Here is a 22893-nt window from a genome sequence, read left to right as displayed (position 1 = left end):
TGGATAAAATAAGATAAAACAGAGTAAACAAAGCACAGCGTTAGTTCGCTCGCAACGTAAACATCCGAACTGACCTTTTTATTTCACGCCAATGACGTATAAACAGCTGGTCGTCGGCAAATAAATATACAAATATCGTTACTCTATGGCTTTTGGATGAACTGTCATCGTTTGCAGCCAGTAACTTGCATAAACTGAACCAATATATATATAAAAATACGCTGCGTCTACGACGTAGACGCTAGCACTTTTCGACATAAACGCAGCGTCTACGACGTAGACGCTATAGCACTAAAAGGGTTAAATACACTTTGAAATTTAAATTTACGAAATAAAATGTTAGTGATGTAGAACTTGACCAGTAATGGTCAAATAAAACACATCATATTAGGTTTAAGAATATGCTATTAAAAAATTTCAATTAATATTCAATAAAAACAATATCACAAAAGTTTTAAAATGACATTGCACAAAATGTGTTACAGAATTATAAGTCTATGGTCCATTGAAAGGTATTTTTTACAATTATAAAAAAAAACAATATTACAAAAGTGGACTCTAGTATGATAAGCGGCCACCACATCAATTCAATTATTGTATTATTGGTTAAACTATAAAACAAGTAACAATAACAAACCAATGTAAGAACCAAATTACACTATTATAAGAATTTGATATTATAGTATAGTTTAGCTATATTTTATATCTATAAAAGTAATCATTTAATTATTAGTTAAACTAGAATGGTTTGGTTGATATGATGATCGCTTATTATACTGCAGCCCAAAAGTGTTTTGAATCATGGCACAATATCTATTAATTACTATTACTATTGTATGTTATTATAAACTTGTAATTATTATGCAATTTTACAACAGTTTTAGACTGTCATTGCACAAAATTTATTACTTTACAAAAATGTAATACCTTTACAAAATTATGAGTCTGGTCCATTCAGTTTTGGAAAAAATTCACTCGCAAGGAACAGACATTGATACCATGGGAAAGTGTTTTTGTACAAAGTTGAGGTAGGCATGATATTTAACTGCCCACCACCTCAAAGGATCTTCTTTCTTATCCATCACTCTTTCCTCCAAATAACGTTGCACTTCAATAATTGCACTGTCACAAGGCAATGACTCTGCCAATTGAGCCACTTAGCACTACAAGGTCTAGTCAGTTAAAAGTGTAAAGCTTTATCCTCAGGAGGGTTTACTTCTGGCTGGTTTATACCTTTCAGTTAAACCTATACTGGGTGCAGCAAAAATATATGTATAACTTAAATCTGGGCAACTTTATGGATGCCCAACAGCAGCATATCACTAACTGCAAATGTCGATATACTGCGGTAGATGACTTTTGGAGTTGGTGGTGCTCCCTAAATGTTAAGGGTTGTTGCTAGCCTAGACAAGGGCGTTCCATCCCTGCCTGCCTTTGACTAGAGAGGCTGGTACAAGAGCTGGCTTTCCCTTTTTTGTACAAGACAGGACTTAAGATTAATGCCCAAAATCCTTCCTTGTAGATCTTGACAGGAGGTGACCCCTAGTCCCCAACTTTACCCATCCACAATACCTGTTACTCCAGAAGCTGTGTAAAGGCCAATTTATCAGCTTCTTGTTCTAAGAGAATAAAGAAAATGTAAAACTTACACATTTATATTAGTTTTTGTATACTGTTGCAGGTTACCTTTGAAGCTAATTTATAAATATCTTAAATATTAGTGTATTGAATCACTAATATGCTATCACTTGCATAATTTGCTACACAACAAGTCTTATAACTCTTTTTGTAAGTCACTGGAACTTTAAAAATTCATACTTGAATATGTGGAGTTAGGTAATCAAAACACACCCACAATTAACCTAATTTACTCCACAAATTTGTTAAGGGGGACATCTTAAGACATCAATATTATGTTCATCCCTATAATGCTCTTTGCACTGCAAAATGCTTCCTCAATCCGCATAGTCAGCAGGCACTTGCTCCCCATATGAAGGTACGTTCCCTGTGAGGTGAGAAGCTCTACCTGATTGAGTTGACGTTCAGTGTCTGTACACCCTCTTAGCAGTAACATAGCTCTTCGTTAAAGTTGTTCACAAGTATGATGAATGTGGCTGTTGGGAGGAAGGTCATGCTTCTGCTGTAGGATTCAGACAATGATCCTGGATAGTACTCTGCATTGTTTTACTGATTCTTATAGATACCTGAAGACAATGACCTACCTCCCAGCTGCCACATCGTTGGTCCCTACCACGAGGACGAAGCAGTGGTCGGTCGGAATTCTTCCGTTCGTTGAGAGTGCTATGTTCAGCAGGTCAGCGTTTGGTTTGTAGCCACCTGATTGCCAGCTCTCCGATAAGGTGACATGTGTGAAATTTAGGTATTTTTTTATCCAGAGTTTTGTTTTTTTTCTTATAATTTTTATTATTAATTCCTTTGTTTTGAGTATTTTGGTACATTTAACTTGTCCAGCTTGCTTTATCTAGAATATATATTTTTATTTCTGTTTCTTTAATGAATCTCTATAACAAATTCACTTCTCTTTCTCCTCATCTGGACTTATCTCAGAAATATTCTGAGTGGTGAGTATCTAACAGGAATAAAGTTGGATATTTTTGTGGGTACCGGTAGTTGCACTTAGTTCTTTAATGAGATTATAAGATCCTCAAGTATTTCACTTGTTTTACATGGCATCATTTTGTCTCTTTGAGTGGTTTTGGTTTGGTGTTGTTCGTCTTGCTGTGTAACTTGTGTAATTCAAAAATTACACAAGATAATCAAAATATAATGGTGATACAAACATTTCATTAGTATATTATCAATCTGAAATCTGATTCAACAGATTGGTCTAAAAATATTTTTCATTTTTTCCTGCATTTTAACCTACTCAGCTTTGAGGTTTGCATTTTTGATGAGTAAATCTTCTGTGAACTGTAGTTGTGAAGAGTGAATAGTTGACAGGGTTACTTGAGTTACTGATTCTGAAAGTTGGAGGAGCTCAAGGTCAAGTTCCCAAGATGTGAGAATATCATGAACAACAACTTAAGAGTTAAAAGAATAGATGTTGGTAGAAGTGCAAGGCGTGGATGAGACCCGTTAGGTGTTCTCTGCTCTCTTGACATGATCATTCTCATGGTAGTAGGGTGAATAGAATAGAATAGAATCTTTATTCACCACAAGATATTCCATAGAATACATAGGCAAGTCATGTAACTATGAGATTAATATTTCTACACACAAGCCATTGTTTACATAAATATAACCTAAGCCAATGGACTATTTTAAGACTACAGTAGGCCCTATAATATAAATAACAGCAATATAGTATTACAATACTAGTAAATATTTTAATCAAAATAGCATTTTATAAATTACAACAGGCCTAACTTAAACATTATAATAAACAACACATTGGACATTACAATAAATAGATATTATTTTACTTAAACATATATTTGTTTAGCACAAAGTGACAAAAGATTCTTTGAAAGCGTCAGGTCAGGCTAAAATCCAATTCGGACCAACTCTCAGAAAGAAATTCTTCCACTTTATAAAACGGATTTTTTAATAAAAAATTTATGATACAGATTTTAAATTTATCATTTTCTAAATTCTTGACTGGGTCGGGTAACTTATTCATTAATCGGCTTGATATAACTATGGGATTTCTTTCACTTTTTAATAGCCTATTTTGTGGTAAATTAATTAAATTTGCAGATCTAGTATTGTGGGAATGAATGGAGCTTCTTGTATGTACCTTGTCTAAATTAGCTCTCAAGTACATGAGACACTGAAATATGTATAGGGAATGTAAAGTCAATATTCTTAATTCAATAAATAATTGTTTACAATGGGCTAATCTATGGGAACCAGTAATTACTCTTATAGCTTTTTTTTGTGCAACAAATATATCTTCTGACTTGGGAGCACCACCCCATACTATTAAACCATAAGACAAATGGGCATGAAATAAACCAAAATAGGCCTGCCTTAGGCCTTCCCTTTCCAACTGAAAACCTGAGTGCCCAGTTTTCCCTGTAAATGAAGGTTTAAACAATAATGATTTGAAACTAAACTGAAAGCATTATCTGATTATAATATACAACCCATTTCGTTTTAGATCTGGTTGGAAAATCGCAGCTGGAGAAAATGAGGTGAGTGGTAAATAAAGTTTTAATGATATTATTAGGTTAATTGTTTTAAAATAAAAAAAAAAACATTAACAAACCACAAAATTCTAAGCTTGTAGTGTTAGATCTACACAAGGGACACAATTATTCGAAGGTAATGGGATCAAGGTTATTTTGAATAACCGAAATAGCGTATAAAGCAGGCAGACATTAAAAACTTGCTTCCAAGTTTCCAAGTAGCTATATATATATATATATACAGGGTGTGTCAATTAAGTCTGGAACCTCTTTTTTTAATTTTTAACCATAATATAAAAAAATACCAAAGTTCACACGTGCTTACTGGTGATAGTAACGCACATATCTGCCCAATTATCGACCAGATAATCCCTTTGGGGGACGGTCCACAAGGAGTCAGACAAAATTCTTAAATAGCAGCGTAGGTCAAGTTTGGTATCAAATTAAAGGTCTTACTTAGCAGAGTACAATGCCACAAACCGGACTTCAAAAGGTGGATTCATTCAGTAGTTACAGCTATTTGAATTTTACAACAATTGAACAATGTAAATTATTAAGTATTACAAGTAAACACCAATTTTTAAGTACCTGTGATCAAAGTAAGTGTTCAAAATGTTCCCCTCCCATCATCTGACAATGTAGTAATCGAAGCCAGGAATCAATAATTATTACCAATAACACAACTACTGTTAGAATGTGAAAGTGGCAGATTGAGTCATACACAGCATCCACAGAAACTTAACGTTTGGGCAGGTATTATAGGAAATCAAATTATGGGTCCATTATTTATCAATGGTAATTTAAAAGGTGACTCGTATCTAGCAATGCTCCAAAATGAGATAATTCCTGCACTAAAAGCTGCTCTTGGTCGACAATTTCAAAGAATTTATTTCCAACAAGATGCTCTCCACACCACACTTTGCTCTCCTTGTTAGAGAATACTTGAATACAATATTCCTTCACAGATGGATTGGAAGACGTGTTGCAGTAGAGTGGCCTGCTCGTTCCCCTGATTTATCTCCCCTGGATTTTTTTCTTTGGGGATACCTCAAAGATAAAGTTTATCGTACTAAGCCTCGAGATTTGGCGCACCTAAGAAATCTCATAGTCCAAGAAGCTATTCCTCGTGACTACCTTCAAAATGCAGTGGATGGCTTTTACAACCGCCTAGGACATTGCCAGACGATGGTAGGGGAACATTTTGAACACTTACTTTGATCACAGGTACTTAAAAATTGGTGTTTACTTGTAATACTTAATAATTTGCATTGTTCAATTGTTTTAAAATTCAAATAGCTATAACTACTGAATGAATCCACCTTTTTAAGTCCGGTTTGCGGTATTGTACTCTGCTAAGTAAGACCTTTAATTTGATACCAAACTTGACCTATGCTGCTATTTAAGAATTTTGTCTGACTCCTTGTGGACTGCCCCTAAAAGGGATTATCTGGTCGGTAATTGGGCAGATATGTGCGTTACTATCACTAGTAAGCACGTGTGAACTTTGGTATTTTTTTATATTGTGGTTTAAAAATTAAAAAAGAGGTTCCAGACTTAATTGACACCCTGTATATATAATAGCTGTAGTATCACACACACACCACACATGCACATGTATGCACTTATAGTGAGGATCATTGTTCATTATTTATAGACTTAGAATGTGATAGATTCTTAATGGAAAAAAGAAAATAGCATATCGGTATATATACAGTACTAAGGCTAACTTTGTTAAGTGGGAAAGTTTACTAAATATCACACATTTATTTACTAAACCCTAACAATATTCTGGGGCTTGCACGGGAAACATTGCTACGGCCGACACCACAGTCTTGCTTCTAGCAGCAGTCATTTACAACTCGCCCACTGCTGTAAGATAATATACAAAACAAACTTTGCAGGGTTTTTATTTAGATGCCCCTCTTTGTTGGGGGGGGGGGGGGTGTATAACACCTGTGCCTCAGGTCGCTCAGAGAAGGTTGTGGGTCTATAAGTAGAAGGCTGGTTCTTAGTAGTCTTGAAGGGATATTATAGAAATAGAGCATCATCTTGTTTAGAAACGGTCCAAGGTAGCAAACAAGAAAAGATACCCAGACAGGAATAGGTAGATAGGATAGCAGAGCATTAAAATACACTCCTGGACAAAATTATTGCACACCTCTTTATTTCTTAAGATTTTTATAGGGAATCACTGTTAATTCAAAGCTTATGTTAAAATTTTGAGTTAAATATGTGAAATATGAATAAGGAGTTTAAAAAAATACAGATCATAGGATATAATATACATTATTTTATCATCGAGTAAGAGAGGTTATAAAATCAAAATTAAGCACAAATTCTAAACAAAATTAAAAAGTCATAAAGAGCACCTCACAACAAGGATAATTGAAGAGCTGTTTTCTCAGTATCTTGTATTTCCCCCTCTCGAATTTATGACGGCCTGCATAAGTCTTCCCTTTCCTTTGATGAAATGTTAGAGTTGATGTTGAGGGACGTTGTTTCATTCTTCTGTAACGGTGGCTTTCAGTTGAGCCATGGTGCTAGGTGCTGGCTGTCGGGTGTGAACACGCCTTTTCAGCTCGTTCTAAACATGCTCTAGTGGATTAAAGTTGGGACTTCTGGCTAGCCTCTCCATAGTGTCGATTCCGACCTCATGGAGGTAGTCCGTTACAATCCAAGCACTGTGTGGACGCGTATAGTCTTGCATGATGATGAAGTCATCTCTAACAAGGAGGGGGCTTATGACTTCTAATCTTGCAATGTGCAAAGCCGATGTTCTCGATCAAATTGTAGGCGAGCCCTTCGATGATCTCTGGTCAGTCTCGGACCTGTAGTAGGTCTCCTACTTCGTAAATTATATTCCCGAAGACGGTGACGAATGAATTGAGCAGAAATATTGAGACCACGAACATTTCTGGCCAATGCCTGTAGATCAGAACTTGTAACGACACGATTTCTCAAAGTACTAAGTCTTAAAAACTGATCATCCCTTCGGTTTGTGGTTCTGGGACGGTCTTCAAATCAAATCAAAGAATTCTTTATTGTTAATTTCTTCAATAAATAACATGGCGTCAAGCTTAAAATGCAATTCATTATAAAAGTAAAATTGTACATTACAAAATTGAGTCTTGCTTTACAAAGTATTGTTTGAGTCCATTTTATCCTACGCGCTGCAAAAATACCAGATCCAAGCTTTTTACTCAATATTTGAATATGCTTATTCCAGGATAGATCTTTTTAAATAGTTAAACCTAATAGTTTGGACTTGTCCTCCACTATGATGTCATTGATATTGGGTATAGGTTCAAGTTTTCTGTTAAAATTTAATTGAGTCGTTTTGGATGGGTTTATTGCCAAGTCATTCTGAAGACAGTACTGGAGTGCTTTGTAAGTTGTTTTAGTTATTTCAGAGTTAAGTCCGTTTGCTGTTATATTTTTTATAAGCAGAGTAGTGTCATCAGCAAACATAATAGTTTCAATATTGCAGTTGCTGATGAAATTAGGGCAATCGTTCGTAAAAAGCACAAAAAGGAAGAGTCCTAATACTGAGCCCTGAGGGACTCCTCTATTTATTGGTCTTGGTTTGGATCTGAATGTAGTTCTATTGCAATTTGATGTGTTCTGAATCTCTAAAATCTGACTACGTCCTATTCTGAGATAGTCTTTGATCCAGATTTTAGATCTTCCTTTAAAGCCCAGGGATGTGAGTTTTTCCATAATCAAATCATGTCCCAAGCAGTCAAAAGCTTTACTCCAATAACACAGCTGCAACATGATTATTTTCTTCTAACTCATCCAGAATAGATTCGACTAAGCTTGTTAAGGCACTGGTTGTTGAATTGCCTTTTAAAAAACCATTTTGTTTTGTGGTTATAAGATCTTGTTCTTCTAAGTGTTTCAGCATTCTTGACAGTGCAATTTTATCAACTATCTTGGAGAAAGTAGAGAGCTGAGAAATAGGTCTATAGTTTTCAGCTCTAGTTGTAGGGCCTTTTTTGTGTTTAGGGTATATTTTTGAAAGTTTTAGAAGAGAGGGAAACTGACCTGTACTGAAAGATTTATTAATTATGCTTGTAAGTGGATTGGCTAGTTGGTGTGCACAGTGTTTAACTACTTTTGCTGGTATTTCATCCATACCACATGATAGCTTAGATTTAAACGAGCCAATCACTTTAATTATCTCTTCCCTCGTGGTTGATGCAAAGTTGAGCAATGGTTGAGCAGTGTGATAGTAGATGTTTGAGGAGCAAGCTGAAACTAAATTTTGAAGTTGATTCCTATTATTCTTAAGGGTTAAATCTGCTATTTGAGAGAAGTATTTATTAAGGTGTTCTGCTATTAAAATGGGATGACTTTCCATTATTCATTCTATTTTGATTTTTGATAAAGAGTCAGAAGTCTTCTTTGATGATTTCTCCGAGTTGATAATGGTCCGTAGAGCTTTTGATTTGTTGTCAGATTTGTGAACATGTTCTGCAGCAGCATTTCTTCTGAGGTCTCTGAGTTTCAAGTTATAAAGTTTCTTCTTATTTGTCATATCTTCCTTGTCAGTTGGTTCTCCTGTCATTTCATAAACATGTAAGTAAGTTGCTTTTCTATCTGATGTTATTAATACAAACTGGAATGTCATTGAATCCCTAGATAGTGTTGATTTAATAGTAAATGAATTTAATTCCCTGGTTTTAAGAGTTTTTAACAAACACGCACCCATTGTTACTAAAAGAATGAACAAAAATGCCCAGTTCCTTGGCTAACCCAGGATATTCTTAGTTCGATAGCTCAAAGGGACGCACTCTTCCGGAGGGCCAGGAGAACTGGTGATGCAGACCTCATGACCCAATGCCGCCGACTTAGAAATAGTGTTAAACAGAATCTACGAAACTTGGTTAAGGTACATCAATAGTTCATTTTCAGAGAGACAACATTCGTCTAGTAGTTTATGTCACAACGTAAAAAAATTTGGTAAACAGACAACGCCGGTTCCAATCGAAATACCCCTTAATGAGCTAAACAACTATTTCCTGTCTTTTTCTACACAAAACAGCGACCCAGTCCTGCAAAATCATCTTTCATATCTTCAATAAGCAATATATAAGCAATACAGAAAAGTCAGTTCATTCTAACTCGAATTTTCAGTTTCAACCAGTGCTACAAAAGACACTTTATGAGCCATTCGGAGAATCCGCACTAATGCTATCGGCTCAGACAACATATCAATTTTCTTAGTTAAAAAGCTTCTTTTCGTTCTCTTCCTAATACTCACGTCAATTTTCAACAGGTCTATAAGAACTCATATTTATCCTTATAAGTGGAAGTGTACCACAATTCCTCCTCTCAATAAGATCCCAACGTTTACTCAACCTCAAGATTTCCGCCCGATTAGTATCTTGCCTGCTATGTCTAAGGGCTATGAAAGAATTGTTCATTCTCAAATATCTTCATTCTTACACGCAAATAACATTCCAACTCCTTATCAGTCTGGTTTCCGTGCATTCCACAGTACCGAAACAGCGTTATTGCGTGTTACAGACGATATAAGACATGCAGGATAAAAGGTAATGCACTATTCTAACATTATTTGATTTTTCTAAAGCATTCAATACAGTTAACTATGAAATTTTGATAGCAAAACTCTACCACCTAGGATTTTTTGATAATGTTCTTACTTGGATGGGATCATACTTATCTGGAAGGCAGCAGTGTGTTTGTGTTAACGGCAATGAATCAGATTGGAAACCGGTGTCTTCTGGGGTGCCTCAGGGTTCTATTCTGGGGCCTCTGTTAGTTTCAATTTACGTAAACGATATAACTTCAACTTTTACTTACTGTAAGTTTCGCAGCAGATGATTTACAAATTTATTCACACTGTAGTGTTGCTGACTTACACTATACTGTGTCCAGTATGAACTTAGAAATAAAACGGATAGTAGAATGGACTAAAAACATGGCTTGAGACTAAACCCAGACAAGACAAAATGTATACTAATTGGTTACTCTCGACTGTTGAATATGATAAACGTGTTGTTCTAGAGGGGTTTTTTATGTCTTCTAAGTTTAAAATAAAACAGTTTATATTCTCTAAAAATTTGCTTATGATTTGCTTATTGATCCCCTGTTTCATAGCTCAGTGGTGTTGTAGCTGATAAGGAAATGGCTCTGATTTGAAATGTTTGATTAGGCAAAACTGTGGGAATGCCTATAAGGAATGCTTTAGCCTGGAAAACAATATTTAATATATCTTAGTAGGGTGTAAAAAGTGTACATTTCAAATAGACAATAGACAAAATTCTTTATTCTTAATCTTAGAGATCAGAATACATTAAGATTTTCAATTTGTTAACAGTTACATCTGTTAAATAAGTAGTTCTTATATATAAGTTTAAATCTTCTAATGGATAGGTTTTACAGTCAAGTTAACGCCAATTATTAATGTCAATTTTCTTCTTCACTGCTGGAGGAGAACTGGAGTTTAAGAACTCATCCAACGAGTAAAATGGCCGTTCTGTAAGCCATCGTGTCAAGGCTGACTTCAGTCCTTTTCCTTGCAGTGCTTTGAGTTCTTCAGGAAGAAGGTTAAAAAGTTTCCTGCCTGCGTAAGAAGGTTTCTTCTCAAAAAGTACAGTATGGTGCAGTGGAAGGTGGAAGTTTGATGCATAGCAGGTATTGTACGAGTGACTGTCGTGGCCTCGTAGTAGTTGTTCTCTGTCTGCGTGGTCGATGACTAATCACACACTGGTGAGGGAATGCACTCCTACAGCTCTCTCTTGGACCGAGGTTGGACATTATCCTGAGTGCTCTTTTTTGTAGTAGTAAGATTTTTTGAAAGTTTCTTGCTGTCGTACCCCCCCAGATTACTATACTGTATCTTAGATGGGACTCAAATAATGCGTAGTAGACGGTTCTTGTTGTCACAGTATCACTGACTTGCATTATCCTTTTTAAGATGTTTAAGCACGAGTTCAATTTCTTGGAGAGTTGGTCAATATTATTGTTCCAGGTTAGATTGTTATCTCTAGTAATTCCAAGGAATTTCGTCTGGCTTTCCATTGATACATTATGTAATCCTGGAGTGTTTTCTTGCCTTCTCCCAAAAGCTAATTGTTTAGCTTTTGCTTTGTTGACTACTAAGTCATTTTCATGACAATATTTGTAAGCCATATTTAGTGCAATGTAGGAATTAACAGCCAAGTTGTTGGATGATATTTCAGACACTAAGAGTGTTGTGTCATCTGCGTACATCAGAGGAGTACAGTGTCTGCCTAAGTACTGTGATGTGTCATTTGTCAGGAGGATAAAAAGAACTGGTCCCAGGACAGAACCCTGGGGTACACCTCTGTTAATAGGCAGAGGGTCTGATCTTGTTGTTTGTAAGAAGCCTTTTTGAGTATGTTGGATCTCAACAGTCTAGCTTCTTCCCTTCAGATAACTTCTGAACCATTGTTTGACCTTTAACTCCTAACTTTTCAAGTTTGCAGAGGATTAATTCATGCCCCAGACAGTCAAAAGCTTTACTAAAGTCCAGCACAATGCTTGTGACCATATTTTTTCCTTCCAGATTGTCAATAATTAATTTGGCAAGTCGAATAATGGCTGTTGTGGACCTCCCTTTCAAGAACCTATGTTGGTCTTCTGTTAAAAGGTTATGTAATTCGCAGTGACTCATTAATCTTTTCAAGACTATTTTCTCTATGATTTTAGAAAAGGTTGGAAGCAAAGATATAGGTCTATAATTGATCGCTTCTGTATGGCTCCCGCTTTTAAACTTAGGATATACTTTACTTTGTTTGAGAGCAGATGGAAAGTGTCCTTGAACAAGAGACTTTGTTTTTGTCTTTCTTTGTTTTGTTCATTTCAATTTTATCTGCTTGTTTTCCTGAAAGGCTCGTACCTTTCTAGACATTGTAGATAGGTCCTTTTTAAATGTTTTGCCTCTTCATCAGCATATATTGGCGTTTTTCTCTTCCTTGGTCTTACGGTCCTCCGGGGGCATACTGCATTCATAGTCATAACAATAGTTGATAGGAAATTGTTGTAGGCAGTTTCTACTGAGTCAGCATGATAAACGTTTTCCTATTCTTCTTGTTCCAACTGGGTCTTGAGTATATTAAGGTTTTTCTGGTTTAGTATTCTGCATATTGCACTTGTCTGAGGAGATAATTTTAATTAATGCTTAATTTCACATAGTTGGGGAGTATGGTCAGAAATTCCAGCATGAATTAAAATTGAAGTTATTTGTTCCTCGTTTAGGTTTGTGCAGATGAAGTTCTTCAATTTTTATTACAAATTTAGTTTCACCAAAATTTTTTAAGTTTGCGATCTATTATGCTAGGTGAGCATTTTTAAGTGCCATATTATTTAGTTCTTCTTTTAACCTTCCGTTTTCAACTAGCAGGACACTTCCTACTCCAGCAGCTAAAGTGAGTGTTGTTTTCAGGATTTAGTTTTAAGGCAATATTTGTGATGTGACACTGATTTGACTTTTGTTTAAACGAGTTAAGTTGTTTAACTCAATAACTTTAATTATTAATTATATTTTAAAATTTGAATTTTGTCCAATTGTGAACCATCATGTCAGTATTACATTGATATAAGGTAACCAATAGCCATGTAAATATGTAGTATACTAAAAGCAAGTATACTGCTAGCAGTACAGCTGTGTGTCAGAGGTCAGTGGTGCAGTGTCAGCAGGTGGTGGTTAATGTTCCTGTCTGTCTGTCACACTTATATCGTCTGCCGTATGGCTGCCAGCTGTACTAATGGAAAATTATTTGTTGGATGTACTGTGTGTCTAAATGTTGTGACTTCATATGCTTGACCTTCATTTAAGAGCTTTTGCTTGATAGTTCAAATATTTGCCAGTTTTATAAATAGGTTTAATTTGCTGCCATAATGAAGTAGGTCAGCTGTTCATTCATGGATATTGTTCTTTAAAGTTTATATTTTAAATATTGGTCTTTTGATGAATTTTTATTAGTGAGTGGACTTACTGTTGCTCCAGGTAAGCTTTGTGCACAAGTTAAGTAATATTTGTTGTTTTATTAACACCTACCTATAACACAATTTTCCCTGACGTCACTTCACTAAAACTGTAGTCAGTCAGCCACGTTGTTTTCAATTACAGGTTCTATTTTCTTATAGAATAACATAGAGGCCTCTAGGTTTCACTATTAATATACTTTTAACACTTTAAAATGGAGTGTCACTTGATGGAGCTTTCCATAAGAAATATTGGAGTAATTCCCCAAATACACCATTTATAAAAAAGTCCTGATATTGCAAAAAGTCATAAAAAGTACATTTTTATATACTATTAAGATTGTTATTAATGAGGGAAAGAGTCTTAAGACCCTGCTGAGTTTAAATTGATTGATTAATGCTGTTAAATAGATACAAGGGTGTTTCTATACTTTTGTCAGACCTAGTACATCAGTGACAAGTGACTAAAGTAGACTGCCAATAATATCACTATAATATATTTTTAATTGTACATATGATTAAACCTATTTTATAGAAAGTACGTTTTATGTAACACTAACTTTTTTACAAAAACATTTTTTCAGAAAAGTACAAGTGCTTGTGTCAAAATAGAAGAAGAAAAGGAATTTTCTTTTGAAACTGTGTACTGCAACGAAAATTTTCAGGAGGTAAGATTAAATATTTATAAATTATTCATTAAACAAAGTTTTGTATTGTACATATAATTATAATTGTCACCTTCACATTAACTATTCAGTAAAGAAAATAAAGACATTTCATTTATCCTTCAGCATGTTACATGCATTGCAATGGATACTCTTGTCATGTTATGTTCAATTTATAAGATTTCTAGATAGCCAGTCATGTAACAAATGTTTTCTCTGTCAGATTTTGCGATGAAGCAGGTAGATTATTATACATTTTTAAGCCTAGATGGTAATTCATGGTTCTTGTTAACCTATACTTTGGTAATTCAAGCTTATTGAAGGAAACAAGATTTTTCCGGACATTTGCCATCGTTCAGTGAAACAAGAAATCAGTAACACTACGTTTTACTAGGTTTCACAATCCTTCCATCGTCAAAAATAACCTTCAAGCTTATTACTATTTCTAGCATCATTGTAATGTGTCATGTTTCATTAGTAAACATACACAAACTATCTAAAAATATTCAGAAATCAGAAAACTCTTTATTTTATGAAAATCAAGTTTAGAAAGTGTTCCAATACATAGTATAGAATTATATTTGTATGTGTGTATAACACTGATGTACAGTGGGTTTGACTCTTCTGTCTAAGCCCTCCATCTAATGAGCTCTTTGATGTTGTAGAAGAGGTGGTCTTATAGCCATCTGGTTATTGCCTTTATCGTGTTCTTGAGATTATGAGTTGTCTTGAGTTCCTCTGGTAGGTTGATTGTAAACTTCATTTGGCTCTACTTAGCAGAGCTGTAGTTAGTTGTGCCTCTGGTGAAGTATGAGTAGGTATCAGCTCCTCGAGGCACAGACGCCTGACACATGAAGAAGTTTGCAAGATGTATAGTGAAACTACTGTAAGAGGACTTCTTTTCAAAGAGTATGGACTAGAGAATTGTAAATTTTTTACCATGTGAACCGGAGTAAAACCGGGAATTTGATGAGGTTTTGAGTGGTAACCATAGGTCTAAATCCTCCAACAATGTCACTCTGACCACCTCGTCTCCCTCCTTTTGACCTTACCATTAATGAATCCAACAAAGTGCAGCTTCTTCTCCCTCAGAATCTTCTTGCTCGTCCAAGAAGTGCCTTTGTTGTGGCTCGTTACATATTCATTTATAATATTTGACTTAGTTGGAGCAGAGACAACAGTTCCGAAATGTTTATTCCTTTCTTCCGCGACCATTTTCCCTTGTTGCTCAAAAACATGAACTAGATGATCAATGGAGCATGGGCATGTCTTTTAGAGAACAGCCTGAGATGATGCGTTATTGACATGTATTCTGCTGATGATTTATCATTATCATCAATAAGCTGTAAAGATCTTAATATATGTGCAGTAATATATCTTGTTTGTCCCAGGTAAAACTAGAAGCAGAGTACAATGAAGCATACGAGTCAACGGCAAGTTTTCTTTTTAAATCTGAGTCAAGAGCAGAACCAGCTGTCAGCTACAATACAGCTTCCAGTGAATCTCCCGTAAGTAGCTTACCTATGGCGTCTGTTAAAGTTTTAAATACCGTATTTATGTCTCGGCTTTGAAGCATTAAACCTGAGTCAGGAGCAGAACCAGCTGTTGGCTACAATACACCTTCCAGGGACTCTCCATAAGTAGCTAACCTGTGTCGTCTGTTCAAATTTTTAAATACTGTATTTGGAAAGTATTGGGCAATTTCTGAATAATCACAATCTCATGACAAATCTACAAAAACACGAGTTTTATACATTTTAAAACTAGGTAAATTGCTAAATTAAAAGGGACCAATAATAACACACGACAGTACAGCATGCAACAAGAAAGTCACATGTTTCCTAGGCTTATTGGTGGACCAACATTTGAATTCAGATGAACATGTACGCATAATAATTGTAATGAAAATAAACTCTAGAGTTCTACACTTTGTCAAAAAAGTCCTTTTACTGTAATTTACAAATTAAAAATATGTATGCACACTCCTAAATTTCTTTTTTTTAATAACAAAACAAAAAAATAGTATACAGGATTCCAAAAACTGTGTTTACAAGTTCTTGAAAACACAAGAAAGGGGTTGAACAGAAAAGTCAAAAATTGCTCATCAATTTAGGTTCAAAGACCATCGTATGAATTGGGATGAGGCCAACCTAATACATCGGGACCCTTGTTTTTTTCAAGGAAATTCATCGAGGCTTCATACATAAAATTTGCAGAACAACCAATCAGTCAAAATCAGGCCGCTTTGGTTACCAATCCTAAAAAATGGACCACTTATATTTCGCTATTTAAGCATTTGCTGTAGATTTGATTAGGTAACACAATACAGTGTCATCGAAAAATAATGCCTAGATTTAATAAAATTATAATATCAAAACCTTTCATGTTAAATGAGTAATTCTTTCACTGGACGATAACTGGTGAACGCAAGTTTTGTTTTTAGTTCGTCTGATTGTGTTTCCCTGTCTTTGTGATACGCAGACAAGCTGCGCAATCGTCAAGGTCAGCCGGCCACAGAATCTAGACCAGGCCGACCAAGAACATCAGAAGAGAATGTTGAGCGTATCCGGCAATCTTGTGTTAGGAGCCCAAAAAAATCCATTGCTCGACGAAGTCTTCAACTAAACATTCCAAAAACAACAATACAAAATGTACTGCACAAACGGCTAAGACTTCATGCGTATAAAATTCAGATAAAACAGCAAATAAAACCTACCGACCGCCCTAAACGAACTGAATTTGCAAGTTTTATGTTAAATGAAATTGATGATAATCCAAATTTTCTATAGAGAGTGTTGTTTAGTGATGAAGCTACGTTTCACATAAATGTATGTGTAAATCGTCACAATTGCCGTGTATGGGGATCGCAACAGCCAAACGAAATCCACGAGTATGTGCGTGATTCTCCCAAACTCAATGTGTGGTGCGCGTTATTTCATGACAAAGTTATTGGACCTTTCTTTTTTGTAGAAAAAAACCATTACAGGCCTAGTTTACCTGGACATGCTTGAACTGTTTGTGTACCCCCAATTAGACGATATCGAACAACAGACTGGACAGCGAATCATTTTTATGCAAGATGGGGCTCCATCTCACTACCATCGCGAGGTACGCGCTGCACTAAACGCACGCTTCCCAAACGGTTGGATTGGTAGAGCAGCCCCCATTTCATGGCCTCCTAGAAGTCCTGATCTTACCCCTTTGGATTTCTTTTTCTGGGGGTACATAAAAAATATAGTTTAGGCAGAAAAGATTCGGGATTTGGACCATCTTCGGGAGCGAATTTCTTCCGCAATCTTAACTGTTACGCCAGATATGATTGGACGCACGTGGCAGGAAGTTGACTACAGACTTGATATCTGCAGGGCAACGAACGGTGCTCACATTGAAACATACTAAGGTATGAAAAAAAAATTTATTTCTTTCCGCACATTTTAAGACTACAACCTTTAAATTACCTTTAATAGTTTTTTTATGACAGTTATTTAAAATCTAGGCATTATTTTTCGATGACCCTGTATTACTGGGGTTGTGTTATGTGACGAAAACAAGCAGTGGTATACAGTTGTAAGAAATTCATTGAGTTTACTGCAAATTGACACTTATTTTGTAATATTTATAGTATTACACTCAAATATGAATTACTGTTGTGTTTCCATGCCTTTCAGTTGAAATTTACATTTTGAAATGTTGATTAGCTTAGACTGTTGAAGATAATATGTCTATGCAGTAAAATGCTACCAGTATAAAGCAGTATGTAATAGTGTGTTTACTGATATGTTTTCCCAGGTAGAAATTAAATCTGAAAGCAGTAAAGATGTGACCCAAGTGTTGGATGTCAGCGGTTCTGTAACATCTTCTGAACCTATAGAGAATCATTCAGTTATCACACTAGAGAGATCTCACAACTCAACAAGTGATTTAGACCTTTGCAGATTGAGACACCATGATTGTAAGTGAATTTTTTATTTTCCACATAACTGAAATAGCTAATTTGGGTATATAAACTAAGTGTACATAAAGTAAACACTCCCTTATCATATTTTTTAACTGAATTAAAAAAGTAGGTTATGGAATTCATCCTGTTTTCTTAATATTTCTACAATTTATCTGAGAAATGCTAGGAACATCACTTTTCGTTTTGGCTTCAGTATGATGTCCCTAATGGAGGTAATATAAAAAATGTAACCTTCATTATTGCGTACTTCACACCTACCTGTCATGTACTCTTCTTACATTCTTTCTAATTTTTGTATATAGATGAAAGGTTGATCCTCTTGTAGTCTTATTCTGATCATTCTCATAGGCCATTGGCCTGTGCAAGGATCTTATCAAACATATTAAGGGGGAGAGTCAATATACTACAGATCGATGGTAATGGTAAATAGTGTTACAGTCACAGACAAGTTTTGAACTTCTGCTATCGCTAACTTAGATCCTAAGATGTAAATCTAGACTTCTTGACCACCGGCTTTACCAAATGAATTATTAATTAGTAATTAAATTATTTATTTTGTGTAAGTAATAATTTAAGACCCTACTTAGTTCTGGGAAGCTGGTTTGAATGTAAATTTTTCTAATTCCATGGTCATTGTAAGTATTTAAATTTCTGACATAATAAACATGTGATATATGAAAGAAATATTGGCAAGTAAAAATTGGTAAGATGTTTACACTGAGCCTAAGCTCAGGATATATTTTCTGTGTTCTGTGGGGCTTTCTTGTACAATGTGAGTTAAAAGTGAATAGGATTTTCCTACACGAGAAGGTACCCACATAGGCAAAAGCCTGTGTGTGAGAACCGAGTCCATCTTCACTCGAGTTTGCAATCACAAATAGTACTAATATACAATGTAAATTTTAGAACAAAATTAAAATTGTATGATTCAAAGATAACAAAAAATAACTAATTGTAACATACTCTGTTTGGATGCATATTAACTACATTCAAGCAGTGTAAAAAGTAATAATGTAATTAGTTATGATAATGAAACTACATGACAAAGGTGCAACAAATTCTATTATATGAAGTTATATGGCTATATATGTAAGACAACATACGGGATGAGCTTAAAGAGTGCGCAAGAAACATTATTTTAAGAGCTATAAAAAAGGAAAAGAATAGAAAAAGAAAAAGATAGACAGAAAGTAATCATTTTATTGTTGTCAATTTCTGGAACCTACCCTATATCGAAATTAATGCATTCCTTCACAAGGAAAAAACACACACATGCACGCACGCAAAGCAAAACAAACACTCACGCACGCACGCCTTAGCGCTCGAGTGCATACATCCGCACCACATACAGATACAAAAACTCAATGCATTAATTAAGAATGCTCGCACTTGTCCGTCACCACGGTAATCACAAACTATTTATAAAATATCATCGCAATAATTATCACTCGGCACGAACAGATCACTCAGAGTAGATAGAAGTGAGTATAGTGTTTGCACCACTCCTCCCCAATGCAACATACACTGATTTATACCGTTTGTCCATAAAGTATTGTATAATTGAAAAATATGAATTACCAACTTGGAATTACCCAAAAGTTTGCAGTATATGTTTAAAGTATAAAGACACAATCAGTTTGGACAATTACTAGTTCTGATGGCTATTTTGGATTTAGATTAATTATTTTAAATGAGAATATTGTCTTGTAACAAATTATTTTACACTTATTTTTTTAGAGTTCAATAGTGAAAAAGTTTCTCGTTATCTCTAACCCAAAAAGAGAAAAATACTGCTTTAAAATCTCTAATTGTTGATCATCAAGGACTATGTTATGGTATGTCTCTTTGGAAACATTACAATTCCTTATCAACGTTTAAATATGTAACTACTGTATCTAAAAAAATAAATGGACCTAAGTATATTGTGCGTCCCGTAGAGGTAGAGATTGATGATGCTTAAGAACTCACGAATAATTAATTATAGAATAGTTAAGTTTTAAAAACTACAATTATTATAAATTTTAAGAATGCACCGATATTTATCACTACAAAATTATTAAAATTAAATAATTAACACAAAGTAATTTTGTTTAATGTTTATAAATTTCCAAACTGGTTGAGTTTTTAAAATTTGTACTTGATACCGAAATTCTTCAGTCACAGTTTTCTAGGAAACATCCTGTTCAAGTCCATTCGTTCTCAAGGGTTGAGTTTGGTGACCTGTCATTGGTTGAAAGTTTGTCCATTGTATTGCTTACTTACTACCCCGTGTCATGTGTATATATATTTTTATTTTAGTTATGTTTCATTTCGTTCAGGTTTTATTCGTATATTCATACGGAATTTATGTCTAGAGTACTTATTTGATGCAATTTTGTATAAAAAACGCAGGAAGAAATCGAGCAAGTGTTTCATTGTACAGGACCAAATTAGTTCAGTACAATGATGCAAAGGTTATAATTTTAAAGCAGATGTACACTTTTTACAGCAAGCTACAATTGAGAGAGTTATATACATACATATATATACATAAAGTTTGCTTTAGAAAATATTGTTATATATTTATTGTTACGTCTTTTAACGTGATTTTTTACAGATTTTCTTTTTTTTTCACTGTAGTTAACTCAACTTATATGGACACTAATGAAGCAAATCAACTCCACGGGCATTATGGCCTAGCAACAACTACTTTTCGAAAGAGCAACACAGCGGAGGAAGCAAATACTAATTCTTCTAAACATTACATAATATTGTAATTGTTTGTGCTATGTAAATTATATTACTTAAACTGGTTTGTCTTTACAAGCCAATCTTCATTAGCCTTTTAAAAATTGAAATTCAACACTACAATAGTTTCCCGTGTTTTTATTTGTATTCGTAAAACTCAAAGCAAATAAATAATTCTTTTTTAAGTTGTTAATACGAGTAGGTTGATAAAATAAAATAGTATTTAAATGTCTAGAGCGTCTACAGTATTTAAACATGTCTATATGTTTTTTAACAAACATATATGATGCATAGTGTTTTTTTTTACAATTGGCTATTAAGCACTTATTTTTAAAAAGATAATCAGAAATTGTAGGAATACAATAAATATGCCCATTAAAAAATCACAATGTGGTTATATGCTTATTGTTTTATTCATCACATGGACATGGTATAGGCGCTGATTTAGCACCCCCCAGATTCACGGGGTGCTAAATCAGCACATGGACTCGGTCAAGGCCCTGAATTAGGACCCCCACTATTCAAAGGGGGTGCTTATTCAGGGCATGGACACGGTCACTGCACTGATTTAGCACCCCCTTTCGTGATGTCAAAATGACGTCAGGAGCGAGGGGGTGCTAATTCAGGCGCACCGATCATCTCACCTCAATGGAGCGCTCACAACTGGATTGTAATGAGAGATAGAAATAAATATATATATATAAATAAATAAATAAATAAATATATATATATATATATGTTTTTCAAGTAGCCTATAGAAAATATGACTTTTCTTACTTTTTACCACATATTTGTTAATAATAAACGACTTATGAGTAGGTTGGTTAAGATGTATTGTGTTCATTTAGCCTGTTATGTGAACAATGGTTACTCCTAGTTTATTTTAAACTGAGCAATTTTTGCTATGTCTTTACATCTGGCTACATTTAATAAAATAACATTTTATTATTTTTCAGTAGCTGAACCCTCTTTTAATGTTGAAGTTGGTGAGAAGGGTATAGGAGCCCCTGAAACAACAGAAACCATTGTCTTAAAACGGAGTCTTCCTGTGGACAAACCATCTGAAAGAATTTCTCCATCATCAGTCACAACGTCAGAAACTCTCTTTAACAAACCCTCAGGCCTTCCTGATGGTCAGGATGTTTTACATGTCATATCGTTGAAGAAAATTCCTAAAAACAGAAGACAAGCTGCCAGAGAAAAAATTACAGAGTTATTAGATTTTATTGTTCATCAAGATTTAGATCCTAAGTTTTTAGATCTAAAGAAACTAGTTAATTAAACCGAATTAAATTAAACCATTTTTAGACACCTTTATATAATTATTAATCCATACCTATTGTGTATATGTACTTTTTATGTAAGTATATTTTAAAGTGAGAATACTAACACACTTTTGGAAGCAATTAAATTTACATAAAAATAGTGTCTAAATCCAATGAATAAAATTACAAACAATGAACAGAATATTTTAAAAGGAGACAACCAAATTGACATGTAACATACTGTCTAAAATAAATTATTAAAATTCTTAAACAATGTTCCAATGTTTTAGATGGATTCTGGATTCTGTATACAAAATCAGCCTATTTGAATTGTCCTTGCAGTAGTACTTACCAAAAATGTCTGTATAATTTCATCAAACTGACCCCCAGAGCTCTGAACCACCCCCGTTCAGAGATATATATATATATATATTTATTTATTTATTTAGCAAGCCTTGTGGGGCTGGAGAAGTTTTATTTCTATCTGTCTGTCCGTCCGCAAGATATCTCGAAAATGAACTGACCAATAGACTAGAAATTTTGCATGACGTTTGGTTTATATATGAGGAACATTGAGTTAGAGGATAGTACGTGTCACTCCATGGGATTTGGCTGCTGAACGTTAGCAAATATTTTTACATTGGTCTCATAGGTAAATTTGTTAACAAACTCAATACACCAGTTTTAGAAAATTATGTTATTCTTGTTGGGAAGTAGACTAAATACCTCATATTATGGTTTTTTAACAGTCCTTTAAAGGCCTTGTACTTGTCCTTTTTTAGGACATCAATGTTCAGGTCTCCAGCAACAGTGTTATACAATAATGTTTTGCTAAAATGATCTGTTATTGAGCTCAATCTATCCTAAAAGATACTTAGATCTGAGGATGGGGATCTGTATTGTGCTACTATAATAAACTTAACAGTTACCCGAGGCTTCGAACGCAATTTCGTAGTTTTGCACCTGTGTGAGCACTTCTGGCTCGAGCGAATTTTATTTCCGACGCCAATGTTGAGTCTCCATTGTTGCCACAATCAATAAAATATGTTAAAAAGTGTATATTTATGGTCATTGTAATTTACTTCGATGTTATTATTTTCAGGGTGACCACCCGATCGGGAATAAGTCGGGAATTTAAAGAACCGAGAATAGAG

The 22893-nt window shown here is 34.6% G+C and overlaps 1 protein-coding gene across 2 annotated transcripts in view; it reads left to right on the top strand.

Moving 5' to 3' along the window:
* LOC124355234 overlaps positions 1-21791 on the top strand; it is a 42726-nt gene extending 20935 nt beyond the window's left edge. Inside the window, exons 4-8 of one of the 2 annotated variants that reach the window (XM_046806275.1) lie at positions 4121-4154; positions 13709-13792; positions 15181-15297; positions 17579-17741; positions 21434-21791. In XM_046806275.1, the coding sequence (XP_046662231.1) occupies positions 4121-4154; positions 13709-13792; positions 15181-15297; positions 17579-17741; positions 21434-21756 (721 nt within the window). In that variant the 3' untranslated portion in view covers positions 21757-21791. Of the gene's footprint in view, positions 1-4120; positions 4155-13708; positions 13793-15180; positions 15298-17578; positions 17742-21430 lie in introns of both variants that reach the window. The other variant, XM_046806273.1, reaches the window with a different exon arrangement.
* The last annotated feature ends 1102 nt before the right edge of the window (positions 21792-22893 follow it).

The sequence above is a fragment of the Homalodisca vitripennis genome, chromosome 2 (genome assembly GCF_021130785.1).
Source record: "Homalodisca vitripennis isolate AUS2020 chromosome 2, UT_GWSS_2.1, whole genome shotgun sequence".
In the NCBI taxonomy this organism is placed as follows: Eukaryota; Metazoa; Arthropoda; class Insecta; order Hemiptera; family Cicadellidae; genus Homalodisca; species Homalodisca vitripennis.
This window is presented reverse-complemented; position numbering and strand designations above follow the sequence as displayed.